The sequence below is a fragment of the Nerophis lumbriciformis genome, linkage group LG07 (genome assembly GCF_033978685.3).
Source record: "Nerophis lumbriciformis linkage group LG07, RoL_Nlum_v2.1, whole genome shotgun sequence".
NCBI classification, from domain to species: Eukaryota; Metazoa; Chordata; class Actinopteri; order Syngnathiformes; family Syngnathidae; genus Nerophis; species Nerophis lumbriciformis.
This window is the reverse complement of record NC_084554.2, coordinates 5,192,501-5,211,837: the sequence shown is the minus strand read 5'-3', so window position 1 is coordinate 5,211,837 and position 19,337 is coordinate 5,192,501. Positions and strand designations below refer to the sequence as shown.

Here is a 19,337-nt window from a genome sequence, read left to right as displayed (position 1 = left end):
TAATGTTCTCTGGCCGGATCTTTTTTTCAGCTATCTTGTTTTTACAATATGCACGGAAAGTAGCCAGCTTTTCTTGAAAGTCTTTAGGCAGTTGCTGTGAAATAGTAGTCCGTGTGCGGATGGAGAGATTGCGTCTTTTCATGAACCGGATCCCTGTCGCTTAGTAGGAGCCATTTTGTGGTCTTTACAGATGTAAACACACAAAGGAAATGAAACGTAATATCCGCGCGCTTTTTCTTCTTCTACGCGGGCGGGTGGTTGCTTACAGTAGAAGAAGAAGCGCTTCCTGTTCTATGGGGGCGGGTGCTTACCTTGGCGGTTGCTTGCGTAGAAGAAGAAGCACTTCCTCTTCTACGGGGAAAAAAGATGGCGGCTGTTTACCGTAGTTGCGAGACCTAAACTTTATGAAAATGAATCTTAATATTAATCCATATATAAAGCGCACCGGGTTAAAAGCCGCACTGTCAGCTTTTGAGTAAATTTGTGGTTTTTAGGTGCGGCTAATAGTGCGGAAAATACGGTAACTTATAATTTCATGGCTGCAACACGTGCCAAAGTAGTTGGGAAAGGGCATGTTCACCACTGTGTTACATGGCCTTTCCTTTTAACAACACTCAATAAACGATTGGGAACTGAGGAAACTAATTGTTGAAGCTTTGAAAGTGGAATTCTTTCCCATTCTTGTTTTACGTAGAGCTTTAGTCGTTCAACAGTCCGGGGGTCTCCGCTGTCGTATTTTACGCTTCATAATGCGCCACACATTTTTAATGGGAGACAGGTCCGGACTGCAGGCGGTCCAGGAAAGTACCGTATTTTCCGCACTATTAGCCGCACCTAAAAACCACAAATTTACTCAAAAGCTAACAGTGCGGCTTATAACCCGGTGCGCTTTATATGTGGATTAATATTAAGATTCATTTTCATAAAGTTTAGGTCTCGCAACTACGGTAAACAGCCGCCATCTTTTTTCCCCGTAGAAGAGGAAGCGCTTCTTCTTCTACGCCAAGCAACCGCCAAGGTAAGCACCCGCCCCCATAGAAGAGGAAGCGCTTCTTCTTCTACTGTAAGCAACCACCCGCCCCCGTAGAAGAAGAAGAAGCGCGCGGATATTACGTTTCATTTCCTTTGTGTGTTTACATCTGTAAAGACCACAAAATGGCTCCTACTAAGCGACAGGTTTCCGGTTCATGAAAAGACGCAATCTCTCCATCCGCACACGGACTACTATTTCACAGCAACTGCCTAAAGACTTTCAAGAAAAGCTGGCTACTTTCCGTGCATATTGTAAAAACAAGATAGCTGAAAAAAAGATCCGGCCAGAGAACATTATCAACATGGACGAGGTTCCACTGACTTTTGATATTCCTGTGAACCGCACTGTGGATACAACGGGAGCACGTACGGTGAATATTCGCACCACAGGGAATGAGAAGTCATCCTACACTGTGGTTCTAGCTTGCCATGCTAATGGCCAGAAACTTCCACCCATGGTGATATTCAAAAGGAAGACCTTGCCAAAAGAGACCTTTCCAGCCGGCGTCATCATAAAAGCTAACTCGAAGGGATGGATGGATGAAGAAAAGATGAGCGAGTGGTTAAGGGAAGTTTACGCGAAGAGGCCGGGTGGCTTTTTTCACGCAGCTCCGTCCATGTTGATATACGACTCCATGCGCGCCCACATCACGCTGGTTTTTAATATATTATTAAAGTTTGACTGACCTATCTGACTGTTTTTTTGACATTCCCTTTAGCGCAGTTAGATGCGGCTTATAACACGGGGCGGCTTATAGGTGGACAACGTTTTGAAATATGCCGTTCATTGAAGGCGCGGCTTATAACCCAGGACGGCTTATGGTGCGGAAAATACGGTACCCGCACTCTTTTTTTCACGAAGCCACGCTGTTAGAACACGTGCTGAATGTGGCTTGGCATTGTCTTGCTGAAATAAGCAGGGGCGTCCATGAAAAAGACGGCGCTTAGATGGCAGCATATGTTGTTCCAAAACCTGTATGTACCGTATTTTTCGGACTATAAGTCGCAGTTTTTTTCATAGTTTATGAAAGTTGCATAATGTTTTTTTTCCTTCTTTATTATTATACAATTTCGGCAAGTGCGACTTATACTCCGATGTGACTTATACTCCGAAAAATACGGTACCTTTCAGTATTAATGGTGCTTTCACAGATGTGTAAGTTACCTATGCCTTGGGCACTAATACACCCCCATACCATCACACATGCTGGCTTTTGAACTTTGCGTCGTCGATGACAGTCTGGATGGTTCGCTTCCCCTTTGGTCCGGATGACACGATGTTGAATATTTCCAAAAACAATTTGAAATGTGGACTCGTTAGACCACAGAACACTTTACCACTTTGCATGAGTCCATCTTAGATGATCTCGGGCCCAGAGAAGCCGGCGGCGTTTCTGGGTGTTGTTGATAAATGGCTTTGGCTTTGCATAGTAGAGCTTTAACTTGCACTTACAGATGTAGCGAGCAACTGTATTTAGTGACAGTGGTTTTCTGAAGTGTTCCTGAGCCCTTGTGGTGATATCCTTTAGAGATTGATGTCGGTTTTTGATACAGTGCCGTCTGAGGGATCGAAGGTCACGGTGATTCAATGTTGGTTTCTGGCCATGCCGCTTACGTGCAGTGATTTCTCTAGATTCTCTGAACCTTTTGATGATATTATGGACCGTAGATGTGGAAATCCCTAAATTTCTTGCAATTGCACTTTGAGAAACGTTGTTCTTAAACTGTTCAACAATTTGCTCACGCAGTTGTGGACAAAAAGGTGTACCTCGCCCCATCCTTTCTTGTGAAAGACTGAGCATTTTTTGGGAAGCTGTTTTTATACCCACCTGTTCCCAATTAGCCTGCACACCTGTTTGATATTCCAAATAAAAATTTTTTTAGCATTCCTCAACTTTATCAGTATTTATTGCACCATTCCCAACTTCTTTGTCACGTGTTGCTGCATCAAATTCTAAAGTTAATGATTATTTGCAAAAAAAAAAAAAAAGTTTATGAGTTTGAACATCAAATATGTTGTCTTTGTAGCATATTCAACTGAATATGGGTTGAAAATGATTTGCAAATCATTGTATTCCGTTTATATTTACATCTAACACAATTTCCCAACTCATATGGAAACGGGGTTTGTATAATGTAACACATTATTTAATACTATATGTGTTATAGTAAATAGTATTTTAATTCTATTTGGGCGGCATAGCTCAGTTGGTAGACAACTTGAGGGTTCCAGGTTCGATCCCCGCTTCCGCCATCACTTTACCCACCTGCTCCCAGTGCCACCTGCACTGGTTTAAATGTAACTTAGATATTGGGTTTCACTATGTAAAGCGCTTTGAGTCACTAGAGAAAAGCGCTATATAAATATAATTCACTTCACTATTTTTAACTTAAGTATTGATTTTAAATTATAATTTTAAAGTAATGGTTTGATGCTAATAAACATAAATAAAACAAAATATACAGTGCATGCCAAAAGTTTGGACGCACCTTCTCCTCATTCAATGCGTTTTCTTTATTTTCATGACTATTTACATTGTCACTTGAAAACTAGGAATGAACACATGTGGAGTTATGTATTTAACAAAAAAGGTGAAATAACTGAAAACATGTTTTATATTCTACTTTCTTCAAAATAGCCACCCATTGCTCTGATTACTGCTGTGCACACTCTTGGCATTCTCTCCATGAGCTTCAAGAGGTAGTCGCCTGAAATGGTTTTCACTTCACAGGTGTGCTTGAAGCTCATCGAGAGAATGCTAAGAGTGTGCAAAGAGTGGCTATTTTGAAGAAACTAAATATGTAAAACATGTTTTTAGTTATTTCACCTTTTTTTGTTGTGTTCATTCATAGTTTTGATGCCTTCAGTGACAATTTACATTGTAAATAGTCATAAAAATATTTCGTTGAAAATATTACTTAAATATTTGCTCGTCGCCCTGAAATATGATTTTAAAGCAAGTTCATTTGTATAAACGGTACAGGCCAAAAGTTTGGACACAACTTCTCATTCAATGTATTTTCTTTATTTTTATGACTATTTACATTGTCACTTCAAAACTATGAATGAACACATGTGGAGTTATGTACTTCACAAAAAAGGTGAAATAACTGAAAACAAGTTTTATATTCTACTTTCTTCAAAATAGCCACTCTTTGCTCTGATTACTGCTGTGCACACTCTTGGCATTCTCTCCATGAGCTTCAAGAGGTAGTCACCTGAAATGGTTTTCACTTCACAGGTGTGCTTGAAGCTCATCGAGAGAATGCCAAGAGTGTGCAAAGGGTGGCTATTTTGAAGAAACTAAATATATAAAACATGTTTTCAGTTATTTCACCTTTTTTGTTGTGTTCATTCATAGTTTTGATGCCTTCAGTGACAATCTACATTGTAAATAGTCATAAAAATATTTCGTTGAAAATAATACTTAATTAGCTCGTCGCCCTGATTTATGATTTTAAAGCAAGTTCATTTGTATAAACGGTATAGGCCAAAAGTTTGGACACACCTTCTCATTTCAATGCGTTTTCTTTATTTTCATGACTATTTACATTGTAGATTGTCACTGAAGGCATCAAAACTATTGACACCTGTGAAGTGAAAACCGTTTCAGGTGACTACCTCTTGAAGCTCATGGAGAGAATGCCAAGAGTGTGCAAAACAGTAATCCGAGAAAAGGTTGGCTATTTTGAAGAAACTGGAATATAAAACATGTTTTCCTTTGTTTCACCTTTTTTTTTTAAGTACATAACTCCACGTGTGTTCATTCATAGTTTTGATGGGACAATCTACAATGTAAATAGTCATGAAAATAAAGAAAATGGGGAGAAGGTGTGGCCAAACTTTTGGCCTGTATTGTATACAAAACAAAAAAAAGTACAATAGACTGCATTTGTTGTCACACACGCACACATTGTTATATATGGTTAACAGAGGAAACCAGAGCTCATAAATTATCATGTAGAAAGTTGGAACGCAAATGGCGCGCGACCAAGCTTGAGGTTTTCCATCAAGCATGGAGTGATAGTTTAATATCGTATAAACGCATGCTTACCTTAGCTAAAGCTAAATATTACTCAAATCTCATCCGCCTCAACAAAAACGACCCTAAATTTTTGTTTAGTACAGTAGCATCGCTAACCCAACAAGGTACTCCTCCCAATAGCTCCACCCACTCGGCAGATGACTTTATGAATTTCTTTAATAAGACAATTGAACTCATTAGAAAGGAGATTAAAGATAACGCATCCCAGCTACAACTGGGTTCTATGAACACAGATACAACTGTATCTACGACGGATACTGCAATACAAAATAGTCTCTCTCTTTTTAATGAAATAACATTAGAGGAACTATTACGGCGTGTAAGTGGGATAAAACAAACAACATGTTTACTTGACCCACTTCCTGGGAAACTTATCAAGGAGCTTTTTGTATTATTAGGTCCATCAGTGCTAAATATTATAAACTTATCACTTTCCTCTGGCACTGTTCCCCTAGCATTCAAGAAAGCGGTTATTCATCCTCTGCTCAAAAGACCTAACCTTGATCCTGACCTCATGGTAAACTACCGACCGGTGTCCCACCTTCCCTTTATTTCGAAAATCCTCGAAAAAATTGTCGCACAGCAGCTAAATGAACACTTAGTGTCTAACAATCTCTGTGAACCTTTTCAATCCGGTTTCAGGGCAAATCACTCTACGGAGACAGCCCTCGCAAAAATGACTAATGATCTACTGCTAACGATGGATTCTGATGCGTCATCTATGTTGCTGCTTCTTGATCTTAGCGCTGCTTTCGATACCGTCGATCATAATATTTTATTAGAGCGTATCAAAACACGTATTGGTATGTCAGACTTAGCTTTGTCGTGGTTTAACTCTTATCTTACTGACAGGATGCAATGCGTCTCCCATAATAATGTGACCTCGGACTATGTTAAGGTAACGTGCGGAGTTCCTCAGGGTTCGGTTCTTGGCCCTGCACTCTTTAGTATTTACATGCTGCCGCTAGGCGACATCATACGCAAATACGGTGTTAGCTTTCATTGTTATGCTGATGACACCCAACTCTACATGCCCCTAAAGCTGACCAACACGCCGGATTGTAGTCAGCTGGAGGCGTGTCTTAATGAAATTAAACAATGGATGTCCGCTAACTTCTTGCAACTCAACGCCAAGAAAACGGAAATGCTGATTATCGGTCCTGCTAAACACCGACATTTATTTAATAATACCACCTTAACATTTGACAACCAAACAATTACACAAGGCGAATCAGTAAAGAATCTGGGTATTATCTTCCACCCAACTCTCTCCTTTGAGTCACACATTAAGAGTGTTACTAAAACGGCCTTCTTTTATCTCCGTAATATCGCTAAAATTCGTTCTATTTTATCCACTAGCGACGCTGAGATCATTATTCATGCGTTCGTTACGTCTCGTCTCGATTACTGTAACGTATTATTTTGGGGTCTCCCTATGTCTAGCATTAAAAAATTACAGTTGGTACAAAATGCGGCTGCTAGACTTTTGACAAGAACAAGAAAGTTTGATCATATTACGCCTATACTGGCTCACCTGCACTGGCTTCCTGTGCACTTAAGATGTGACTTTAAGGTTTTACTACTTACGTATAAAATACTACACGGTCTAGCTCCGTCCTATCTTGTCGATTGCATTGTACCATATGTCCCGGCAAGAAATCTGCGTTCAAAGAACTCCGGCTTATTAGTGATTCCCAGAGCCCAAAAAAAGTCTGCAGGCTATAGAGCGTTTTCTATTGGGGCTCCAGTACTATGGAATGCCCTCCCGGTAACAATTAGAGATGCTACCTCAGTAGAAGCATTTAAGTCCCATCTTAAAACTCATTTGTATACTCTAGCCTTTAAATAGCCCCCCTGTTAGACCAGTTGATCTGCCGTTTCTTTTCTTTTCTCCTCTGCTCCCCTTTTCCTTGAGGGGGGGGGGGCACAGGTCCGGTGGCCATGGATGAAGTGCTGGCTGTCCAGAGTCGGGACCCGGGGTGGACCGCTCGCCTGTGCATCGGCTGGGAACATCTCTGCGCTGCTGACCCGTCTCCGCTCGGGATGGTGTCCTGCTGGCCCCACTATGGACTGGACTCTTACTATTATGTTGGATCCACTATGGACTGGACTCTCACAATATTATGTCAGACCCACTCGACATCCATTGCTTTCGGTCTCCCCTATAGGGGGGGGGTTACCCACATATGCGGTCCTCTCCAAGGTTTCTCATAGTCATTCACATCGACGTCCCACTGGGGTGAGTTTTTCCTTGCCCGTATGTGGGCTTTGTACCAAGGATGTCGTTGTGGCTTGTGCAGCCCTTTGAGACACTTGTGATTTAGGGCTATATAAATAAAGATTGATTGATTGATATACTCTAAGGCTTCACTTTATTTATTTATTTATTTATTTATATAGCACATTTAAACAACAAAAATGTTTCCAAAGTGCTGCACAACAATATTAAAAACAATATTAAAATATTATCCTTAGCTCTACCAATGACTGAACAAAAACAAAAAATAAATAAATATAAAACCAATATGAAAATAAATATGATTGAAAATGATTTTGAAGGGTAAAACCAATTAAAACGATAAATAAAAATCTAAATTTAAAAACGCAGAGGACCACACAACTCACGTAGTGTTTAAAAGCCAGAGAATAAAAGTGGGTCTTAAGGCGAGACTTAAAACAGTCCACTGTGGGAGCAGTTGGGACATGGAGGGGCAGAGTGATCCAGAGCTTAGGGTCGACCACAGAGAAGGCCCCTGCCTCCCCTGGTTTTAAAGGGGAACATTACCACAATTTCAGAATGGTTAAAACCATTAAAAATCAGTTCCCAGTGGCTTATTATATTTTTCGAAGTTTTTTTCAAAATTTTACCCATCACGCAATATCCCTAAAAAAAGCTTCAAAGTGCCTGATTTTAACCACCCGTCCATTTTCCTGTGACGTCACATAGTGAAGCCAACACAAACAAACATGGCGGAAAGAACAGCAAGCTATAGCGACATTAGCTCGGATTCAGACTCGGATTTCAGCGGCTTAAGCGATTCAACAGATTACGCATGTATTGAAACGGATGGTTGTAGTAGCGAAAACGAAATTGAAGAAGAAACTGAAGCTATTGAGCCATATCGGTTTGAACCGTATGCAAGCGAAACCGACGAAAACGACACGACAGCCAGCGAGGACGAATTCGGCGATCGCCTTCTAACCAACGATTGGTATGTGTTTGTTTGGCATTAAAGGAAACTAACAACTATGAACTAGGTTTACAGCATATCAAATACATTTGGCAACAACATGCACTTTGAGAGTGCAGACAGCCCAATTTTCATCAATTAATATATTCTATAGACATACCCTCATCCACGCTCTTTTCCTGAAAACCGATCTGTCCAGTTTTGGAGTTGATGTCAGCAGGCCAGGGAAGCTAGGGTCGATAGGGGTTTAGCTCGCTCGTCTGTGGGAACAAACCGCCATTGCTTGCCGTGCTACCGAGGTTCTTTGTCCCTGAATTGCTCACACACTCCGGCAGATTCAATGGGGGTCTGGCGGCAGATTTCTTTGACTTTATCGTTGGAAATGCATCTGCTTTGAGTGTCGCAGGATATCCACACATTCTTGCCATCTCTGTCGTAGCATAGCTTTCGTCGGTAAAGTGTGCGGAACAAACGTCCAATTTCTTGCCACTTTGGCATCTTTGGGCCACTGGTGCGACTTGAATCCGTCCCTGTTCGTGTTGTTACACCCTCCGACAACACACCGACGAGGCGTGATGTCTCCAAGGTACGGAAAACAGTCGAAAAAACGGAAAATAACAGCTGATTTGACTCGGTGTTTGAGAAAATGGCGGATTGCTTCCCGATGTGACGTCACGTGGTGACGTCATCGCTCCGAGAGCGAATATTAGAAAGGCGTTTAATTCGCCAAAATTCACCCATTTAGATTTCGGAAATCGGTTAAAAAAATATATGGTCTTTTTTTCTGCAACATCAAGGTATATATTGACGCTTACATAGGTCTGGTGATAATGTTCCCCTTTAACAGTTAATTTTACTAATTTTCATTAATTACTAGTTTCTATGTAACTGTTTTTATATTGTTTTACTTTCTTTTTTATTCAAGAAAATGTTTTTAATTTATTTATCTTATTTTATTCATTTTTAAAAAAAGGACCTTATCTTCACCATACCTGGTTGTCCAAATTAGGCATAATAATGTGTTAATTCCACGACTGTCTATATCGGTATCGGTTGATATCGGTATCGGTAATTAAGAGTTGGACAATATCGGATATCGGCAAAAAAGCCATTATCGGACATCCCTACATCTAATAGAGAATGTCTCATGTGCACCCCTGGTGGTGAAATCTATCAAAATGAGGGTGGTCCCAAAAACGAGGGCTTTTTCAAATTGACTGTGTGTCGGTTTTAAAACTGCTCCCCCTCTGGTCAACATATGAAATAACAAGTGTGTGTAAGAAATTGAAGTGCTCCCCCTCTGGTCAACATATGAAAGAACAAGTGTGTGTAAGAAATTTAAATGTGCTCCCTTTGGCCAAAATTAATGAAAAAAATAAAATAAATATGTTATAGGTTAAGATTAAAAAACAATTACAAATAAAAAAATTCAACAACAAAAAACATTAACTATAAAAGCAGTCTTTTTCTCACAATGTGTCGACTTTTTTCTTATAAAATTGGGAACAAATTCTCATATTCTTTCTGTTTCTGTAATATTGCAATATTTTCTCTGAAAATTATGACATTTTTTTTATGTCAAATTATTACTTTTTAATGCAAAATGGTGACATTTGTCATTAAAAAATTCAGACTTTTATCACAATATTGCCAATTTGAAGGTACGGAAAACAGTCGAAAAAACGGAAAACAACAGAGCTGATTCATCTCGGTGTTTGAGAAAATGGCGGATTGCTTCCCGATGTGACGCCACGTTGTGACGTCATCGCTCCGAGAGCGAATATTAGATTAATTCGCCAAAATTCACCCATTTAGAGTTCGGAAATCGGTTAGAAAAATATATGGTCTTTTTTTCTGCAACATCAAGGTATATATTGACGCTTACATAGGTCTGGTGATAATGTTCCCCTTTAAGTCTGGTCTTGGGCACCACGAGCTGGAGCTGGCTCTCGGACCTCAGGAGTGTAAATTTGGATGAGTCCATGCAAAGCTTTAAAAGCAAGATTTTAACATCAATTCTAAAATGAACAGGGAGCCAGTGCAAAGTCTCAAGAATTGGGGGGTTATATGCTCGCGTTTCCTGGCCCCTGTTAAGGCAGCCATAACTGTGACGTGGCCCCGTTCTCCACAGGGTGGCGATAAAGAGCTCGGAGCTGCTCTACCTATACGGCCAGCTGGACCCTCGGGTGCGTCAGCTGGTGTTCAGCATACGCTTCTGGGCCCGGGCTCACGGCGTGACCAGCAACATCCCCGGGGCCTGCATCACCAACTTCTCCCTCACCGTCATGGTGCTGTTCTTCCTGCAGCAGAGAAGCCCCGCCGTCATCCCCACGCTGAACCACCTGCAGGAACTTGCAGGTACCACGCAGCGACAGTTACATGCATTTAAAAGAAAAAAAATGTTTACTACATACAGGTAAAAGCCAGTAAATTAGAATATTTTGAAAAACTTGATTTATTTCAGTAATTGCATTCAAAAGGTGTAACTTGTACATTACATTTATTCATTGCACACAGACTGATGCATTCAAATGTTTATTTCATTTAATTTTGATGATTTGAAGTGGCAACAAATGAAAATCCACAATTCCGTGTGTCACAAAATTAGAATATTACTTAAGGCTAATACAAAAAAGGGATTTTTAGAAATGTTGGCCAACTGAAAAGTATGAAAATGAAAAATATGAGCATGTACAATACTCAATACTTGGTTGGAGCTCCTTTTGCCTCAATTACTGCGTTAATGCGGCGTGGCATGGAGTCGATGAGTTTCTGGCACTGCTCAGGTGTTATGAGAGCCCAGGTTGCTCTGATAGTGGCCTTCAACTCTTCTGCGTTTTTGGGTCTGGCATTCTGCATCTTCCTTTTCACAATACCCCACAGATTTTCTATGGGGCTAAGGTCAGGGGAGTTGGCGGGCCAATTTAGAACAGAAATACCATGGTCCGTAAACCAGGCACGGGTAGATTTTGCGCTGTGTGCAGGCGCCAAGTCCTGTTGGAACTTGAAATCTCCATCTCCATAGAGCAGGTCAGCAGCAGGAAGCATGAAGTGCTCTAAAACTTGCTGGTAGACGGCTGCGTTGACCCTGGATCTCAGGAAACAGAGTGGACCGACACCAGCAGATGACATGGCACCCCAAACCATCACTGATGGTGGAAACTTTACACTAGACTTCAGGCAACGTGGATCCTGTGCCTCTCCTGTCTTCCTCCAGACTCTGGGACCTCGATTTCCAAAGGAAATGCAAAATTTGCTTTCGTCAGAAAACATGACTTTGGACCACTCAGCAGCAGTCCAGCTCTTTTTTTCCTTAGCCCAGGTGAGACGCTTTGCGCGCTGTTTCTTGGTCAACAGTGGCTTGACACGAGGTATGCGGCAGTTGAAACCCATGTCTTTCAAACGTCTCTTGGTGGTGGATCTTGAAGCACTGACTCCAGCAGCTGTCCACTCCTTCTGAATCTCCCCCACATTTTTGAATGGGTTTTTTTTCACAATCTTAACCAGGGCGCGGTGATCCCTATCGCTTGTACACTTTTTCTGACCACAGTTTTTCCTTCCCTTTGCCTCTCCATTGATGTGTTTGGACACAGAGCTCTGAGAACAGCCAGCCTCTTCAGCAATAACCTTTTGTGTCTTTCCCTCCTTGTGCAATGTGTCGATGGTTGCCTTTTGGACAGCTGTCAAATCTGAAGTCTTCCCCGTGTTTGTGTAGGCTTCAGAACTGGACTGAGAGACCATTTAAAGCCCTTTGCAGGTGTTTTGAGTTACCGTATTTTCCGCACTATAAGGCGCACCTAAAAACTTCCAATTTCCTCAAACGCTGACAGTGCGCCTTATAATCCGGTGCGCCTTATATATGGACCAATATTGAGCCACAACAAGTCTCGCAACTACGGTAACTACGCGACTTCATTTTCCCTCTTCTACGGCTGCTTAGCGTAGAAGAAGAAGCACTTCTTCTACTACTAGCTTTTGAGGAAATTGGAGGTTTTTAGGTGCGCCTTATAGTGCGGAAAATACGGTATATATTGTGACAGACACGTGGTCGATATCAATACGTTTCACAAAAACGTTCGGTTATTTTTTTCTTCTTCGCCGGAAGAAACCGGAAGTTGCGAAGCAAGGTTGGTTGCCTGAACAAAGGCCCGAAAAACTACGAGAGTCAAAATATTTATTGTTTACATTGATTGAGAAGCGCTTCTTCTTCTACGGGGGAAAATGAAGTCGGCAGCTGCTTACCGTAGTTGCGAGACCTAAACTTTATGTAAAGACCCAAAAATGGCTCCTATTAAGAGACAGGCTTACGACGCAGAGTTTAAACTCAAGGCGATCAGTCACGGAGTAGAACACAGCAATAGAGCAGCAGCGAGAGAATTTAACATTAAGGAATCAATGGTGCGGAAGTGGAGGAAGCAACATGATGACCTGCGCCAAGTAAAGAAGACTAAGCGAGATGGCTACAGTTGGAGGACAAACTCGAACAGTGAGTTGTTGAACAGAGAACAGCAAGTAGAAGTGTCAGTACAATCACTATTTGTTTTGTTGACATTCCCTTTAGCGCAGCTCCATCTAATGGATGCATAACGTAACCCCAGCCTCTACTGTAGCGTCTATTCTATGCGCCTTATAATGCGGTGCGCCTTATATATGAACAAAGTTTTAAAATAGGCCATTCATTGAATGTGCGCCTTATAATCCGGTGCGCCTTATAGTGCGGAAAATACGGTAATCAGCTGATTAGTTTGTGGCACCAGGTGTCTTCAAAATGTAACCCTTACACAATATTCTAATTTTGTGACACACGGAATTTTGGATTTTCATTTGTTGCCACTTCAAATCATCAAAATTAAATGAAATAAACATTTGAATGCATCAGTCTGTGTGCAATGAATAAATATAATGTACAAGTTACACCTTTTGAATGCAATTACTGAAATAAATCAAGTTTTTCAAAATATTCTAATTTACTGGCTTTTACCTGTACAGTGTATGTTTGCTAATATGGCCACAGCAGACTGCAGTGAGCTGCTTTTCCTCTTCCCTCGCTCCCCGTCACCTTGGTTGCTTGATAATTGCCCTCCAAAAGCAATCAGACCAGACACACACACACACACTGTCACCAACACACCAACCACCTCTTCTCCGTTTAGGGCAGTCTCTATCACACAGAGTGCTTACAGGACAATAAAAGAGCCATCACTCCTGGAAGGTCGATGACCCACAGCCTCTTTTGGACACACACAGCCTCAACATGGTGAAGGTGACTGCAAACTAGGGCAGTCCAGAACAGACGAGACCCGTGCCCCCTTTTAAATTTTTTCACCACTCCCCCCAACCTTCTCCCACATCGGCTCCATCTATCAGCGCCTCGTTTATAACCATTATAGACGTTTAAAGACCGAGCCATTTACCTCGTGTCCCCGCCTGCAAGGTCCCGCGGATAGGAGCGTGATCGAGGGCAACGACTGTACATTTGTCAGCGACGTGGAGAAGATCCAGCTCCAGAATAACACCGAGACACTTGGTGAGGAAATGAGCGCGCTTCGACAGTGAGGACTCATGCGCACTCACGCTGATGTGGCCTTTCTTTCTCTTTGTCCCAGAGCAACTGCTGAGTGAATTCTTCGAGTTCTACGCCACTTTTGCATTCAGTAAGAAGTCTATAAATATCCGAAAGGTACGTATGAATAGTTAACAGATACGAATTATTAAACACATCTACCGTATTTTTCCGACTATAAGTCGCTCCGGAGTATAAGTCGCACCGGCCGAAAATGCATAATAAAGAAGGAAAAAATATATATAAGTTGCATTTTTGGGGAAATTTATTTGATAAAAGCCAACAGCAAGAATAGACATTTGAAAGGCAATTTAAAATAAATAAAGAATAGTGAACAACAGGCTGAATAAGTGTACGTTATATGAGGCATAAATAACCAACTGGTATGTTAACGTAACATATTATGGTAAGAGTCATTCAAATAACTATAACATATAGAACATGCTATACGTTTACCAAACAATCTGTCACTCCTAATCGCTAAATCCCATGAAATCTTATACGTCTAGTCTCTTACGTGAATGAGATAAACAATATTATTTGGTATTTTACGGTAATGTGTTAATAATTTGCCTCAGGAAGGGGAAGCAGTGCACTATCAACACCATGTATGGCGAGGATGGTGTTCTGCTGACCTCGACTGCGGATGTTGTGGATCGGTGGAGGGAATACTTCGAAGACCTCAATCCCACAAACACGTCTTCCTATGAGGAAGCAGTGCCTGGGGAGTCTGTGGTGGGCTCTCCTATTTCTGGGGCTGAGGTTGCTGAGGTAGTTAAAAAGCTCCTCGGTGGCAAGGCCCCAGGGGTAGATGAGATCCGCCCGGAGTTCCTTAAGGCTCTGGATGCTGTGGGGCTGTCTTGTTTGACAAGACTCTGCAGCATCGCGTGGACATCGGGGGCGGTACCTCTGGATTGGCAGACCGGGGTGGTGGTTCCTCTCTTTAAGAAGGGGAACCGGAGGATGTGTTCTAACTATCGTGGGATCACACTCCTCAGCCTTCCCGGTAAGGTCTATTCAGGTGTACTGGAGAGGAGGCTACGCCGGATAGTCGAACCTCGGATTCAGGAAAAACAGTGTGGTTTTCGTCCTGGTCGTGGAACTGTGGACCAGCTCTATACTCTCGGCAGGGTCCTTGAGGGTGCATGGGAGTTTGCCCAACCAGTCTACATGTGTTTTGTGGACTTGGAGTAGGCATTCGACCGTGTCCCTCGGGAAGTCCTGTGGGGAGTGCTCAGAGAGTATGGGGTATCGGACTGTCTGATTGTGGCAGTTCGCTCCCTGTATGATCAGTGCCAGAGCTTGGTCCGCATTGCCGGCAGTAAGTCGGACACGTTTCCAGTGAGGGTTGGACTCCGCCAAGGCTGCCCTTTGTCACCGATTCTGTTCATAACTTTTATGGACAGAATTTCTAGGCGCAGTCATGGCGTTGAGGGGATCTTGTTTGGTGGCTGCAGGATTAGGTCTCTGCTTTTTGCAGATGATGTGGTCCTGATGGCTTCATCTGGCCAGGATCTTCAGCTCTCACTGGATCGGTTCGCAGTCGAGTGTGAAGCGACTGGGATGAGAATCAGCACCTCCAAGTCCGAGTCCATGGTTCTCGCCCGGAAAAGGGTGGAGTGCCATCTCCGGGTTGGGGAGGAGATCTTGCCCCAAGTGGAGGAGTTCAAGTACCTCGGAGTCTTGTTCACAAGTGATGGAAGAGTGGATCGTGAGATCGACAGGCGCATCGGTGCGGCGTCTTCAGTAATGCGGACGCTGTATCGATCCGTTGTGGTGAAGAAGGAGCTGAGCCGAAAGGCAAAGCTCTCAATTTACCGGTCGATCTACGTTCCCATCCTCACCTATGGTCATGAGCTTTGGGTTATGACCAAAAGGACAAGATCACGGGTACAAGCGGCCGAAATGAGTTTCCTCTGCCGGGTGGCGGGGCTCTCCCTTAGAGATAGGGTGAGAAGCTCTGTCATCCGGGGGGAGCTCAAAGTAAAGCCGCTGCTCCTCCACATCGAGAGGAGCCAGATGAGGTGGTTCGGGCATCTGGTCAGGATGCCACCCGAACGCCTCCCTAGGGAGGTGTTTAGGGCACATCCGACCGGTAGGAGGCCGCGGGGAAGACCCAGGACACGTTGGGAAGACTATGTCTCCCGGCTGGCCTGGGAACGCCTCGGGGTCCCACAAGAAGAGCTGGACGAAGTGGCTGGGGACAGGGAAGTCTGGGCTTCCCTACTTAGGCTGCTGCCCCCGCGACCCGACCTCGGATTAGCGGAAGAAGATGGATGGATGGATGGATAGTGACCAACAGGCTGAATAAGTGTACGTTATATGAGGCATAAATAACCAACTGGTATGTCATACTTGCCAACCCTCCCGGATTTTCCGGGAGACTCCCGAAATTCAGCGCCTCTCCCGAAAACCTCCCGGGACAAATTTTCTCCCGAAATTCAGGCGGAGCTGGAGGCCACGCCCCCTCCAGCTCCATGCGGACCTGAGTGACGTGTTGACAGCCTGTTCACACGTCCGCTTTCCCACAATATAAACAGCTAATGATCGAGGACGAGTTCTTGGTTTCTTATGTGTGTTTATTGTTAGGCAGTTTCATTAACGTCCTCCCAGCGCGGAGGACGTCTACCGTAAAGCAGTTCGTCTGCCGTAAACAGCAATGTTGTGACACTTTTAAACAGGGCAATACTGCCATCTACTGTACATGCATATGTGACCCACCCATAATGTGTCACATTTTTGTGTTGATTTATTTATTTTATTTTGTGGTTTGAATTAGTTTTTGGAGCTGTCATTACACATTTATCAGTATTCACATTGGTCAGTAGGGGGCAGTAGGGCGTTTCTTCCCAATTGAATGCTATCACCTGCAGACCGGAAGTGTCTTGTCATTCTGATGAGCGCGACCAGTCTGTGAACAATTGAAACGTCCTGTGTGCTTTTTCCTCCTGTAAAGCAGGTTAGTTTTGGTGAATCAACTCACTGAATAATATCCATGTGATCTTTATAAGTTTAAGTACACATTCTGATGGTGGAGCCTAACTCTAAAGTGTTTGTGAGTTGTAGTTTGTATTTGTGAATGAAACCACTGCACAGCTGCAGTAATCAATACAAAAAGGCGACGTGAGTGCACAATGTTTATATAGGAACTTCTGATCCTAATTCAGACTCCCAAATTAGAGCTCCCGTTTTCTTATTGATTTTAAAATGTATACCGCATTTTCCGCACCATAAGGCGCCCTGGGTTATAAGCCGCGCCTTCAATGAACGGCATATTTCAAAACTTTGTCCACCTATAAGCCGCCCCGTGTTGTAAGCCGCATCTAACTGCGCTAAAGGAATGTCAAAAAAACAGTCAAATAGGTCAGTCAAACTTTAATAATATATTAAAAACCAGCGTGATGTGGGCGCGCACGGAGTCGTATATCAACATGGACGGAGCTGCGTGAAAAAAGCCACCCGGCCTCTTCGCGTAAACTTCCCTTAACCACTCGCTCATCTTTTCTTCATCCATCCATCCCTTCGAGTTAGCTTTTATGATGACGCCGGCTGGAAAGGTCTCTTTTGGCAAGGTCTTCCTTTTGAATATCACCATGGGTGGAAGTTTCTGGCCATTAGCATGGCAAGCTAGAACCACAGTGAAGGATGACTTCTCATTCCCTGTGGTGCGAATATTCACCGTACGTGCTCCCGTTGTATCCACAGTGCGGTTCACAGGAATATCAAAAGTCAGTGGAACCTCGTCCATGTTGATAATGTTCTCTGGCCGGATCTTTTTTTCAGCTATCTTGTTTTTACAATATGCACGGAAAGTAGCCAGCTTTTCTTGAAAGTCTTTAGGCAGTTGCTGTGAAATAGTAGTCCGTGTGCGGATGGAGAGATTGCGTCTTTTCATGAACCGGAAACCTGTCGCTTAGTAGGAGCCATTTTGTGGTCTTTACAGATGTAAACACACAAAGGAAATGAAACGTAATATCCGCGCGCTTCTTCTTCTTCTACGGGGGCGGGTGGTTGCTTACAGTAGAAGAAGAAGCGCTTCCTCTTCTATGGGGGCGGGTGCTTACCTTGGCGGTTGCTTGCGTAGAAGAAGAAGCGCTTCCTGTTCTACCGGGAAAAAAGATGGCGGCTGTTTACCGTAGTTGCGAGACCTAAACTTTATGAAAATGAATCTTAATATTAATCCATATATAAAGCGCACCGGGTTATAAGCCGCACTGTCAGCTTTTGAGTAAATTTGTGGTTTTTAGGTGCGGCTAATAGTGCGGAAAATACGGTAAGTCGCATTTTTGGGGGAAATTTATTTGATAAAAGCCAACGGCAAGAATAGACATTTGAAAGGCAATTTAAAATAAATCAAGAATAGTGAACAACAGGCTGAATAAGTCTACGTTATATGAGGCATAAATAACCAACTGGTATGTCATACTTGCCAACCCTCCCGGATTTTCCGGGAGACTCCCGAAATTCAGCGCCTCTCCCGAAAACCTCCCGGGACAAATTTTCTCTCGAAATTTCGGCGGAGCTGGAGGGGGCGTGGCCTCCAGCTCCGTTTGGTTTTCTGAAGTGTTCCTGAGGCCGTGTGGTGATATCCTTTACACACTGAAGTCGCTTTTTGATGCCTGAGGGATCTAAGGCATACTTGCCAACCCTCCCGGATTTTCCGGGAGACTCCCGAAATTCAGCGCCTCTCCCGAAAACCTCCCGGGACAAATTTTCTCCCGGAAAATCTCCCGAAATTCAGGCGGAGCTGGAGGCCACGCCCCCTCCAGCTCCATGCGGACCTGAGTGACGTGTCGACAGCCTGTTCACACGTCCGCTTTCCCACAATATAAACAGCTAATGATCGAGGGCGAGTTCTTGGTTTATTGTTAGGCAGTTTCATTAACGTCCTCCCAGCGCGGTAACAACACACAACAGCAGCTTTTCGTTCTACCGTAAAGCAGTTCGTCTGCCGTAAACAGCAATGTTGTGACACTTTTAAACAGGGCAATACTGCCATCTACTGTACATGCATATGTGACCCACCCATAATGTGTCACATTTTTGTGTTGATTTATTTATTTTATTTTGTGGTTTGAATTCGTTTTTGGAGCTGTCATTACACATTTATCAGTATTCACATTGGTCAGTAGGGGGCAGTAGGGCGTTTCTTCCCAATTGAATGCTATCACCTGCAGACCGGAAGTGTCTTGTCATTCTGATGAGCGCGACCAGTCTGTGAACAATTGAAACGTCCTGTGTGCTTTTTCCTCCTGTATAACAGGTTAGTTTTGGTGAATCAACTCACTGAATAATATCCATGTGATCTTTATAAGTTTAAGTACACATTCTGATGGTGGAGCCTAACTCTAAAGTGTTTGTTGTGAGTTGTAGTTTGTATTTGTGAATGAAACCACTGCACAGCTGCAGTAATCAATACAAAAAGGCGACGTGAATGCGCAATGTTTATATAGGAACTTCTGATCCTAATTCAGACTCCCAAATTAGAGCTCCCGTTTTCTTATT

General features: G+C 43.1%; 1 protein-coding gene across 1 annotated transcript in view; it reads left to right on the top strand.

The window, feature by feature from the left end:
• mtpap (mitochondrial poly(A) polymerase) overlaps nucleotides 1–19,337 on the top strand; it is a 65,612-nt gene that overhangs the window by 21,823 nt on the left and 24,452 nt on the right. Inside the window, exons 6-8 of the mRNA XM_061965913.1 lie at nucleotides 10,401–10,627; nucleotides 13,704–13,796; nucleotides 13,876–13,949. Coding sequence (XP_061821897.1) covers nucleotides 10,401–10,627; nucleotides 13,704–13,796; nucleotides 13,876–13,949 — 394 coding nt within the window. The remainder of the gene's footprint in view (nucleotides 1–10,400; nucleotides 10,628–13,703; nucleotides 13,797–13,875; nucleotides 13,950–19,337) is intronic.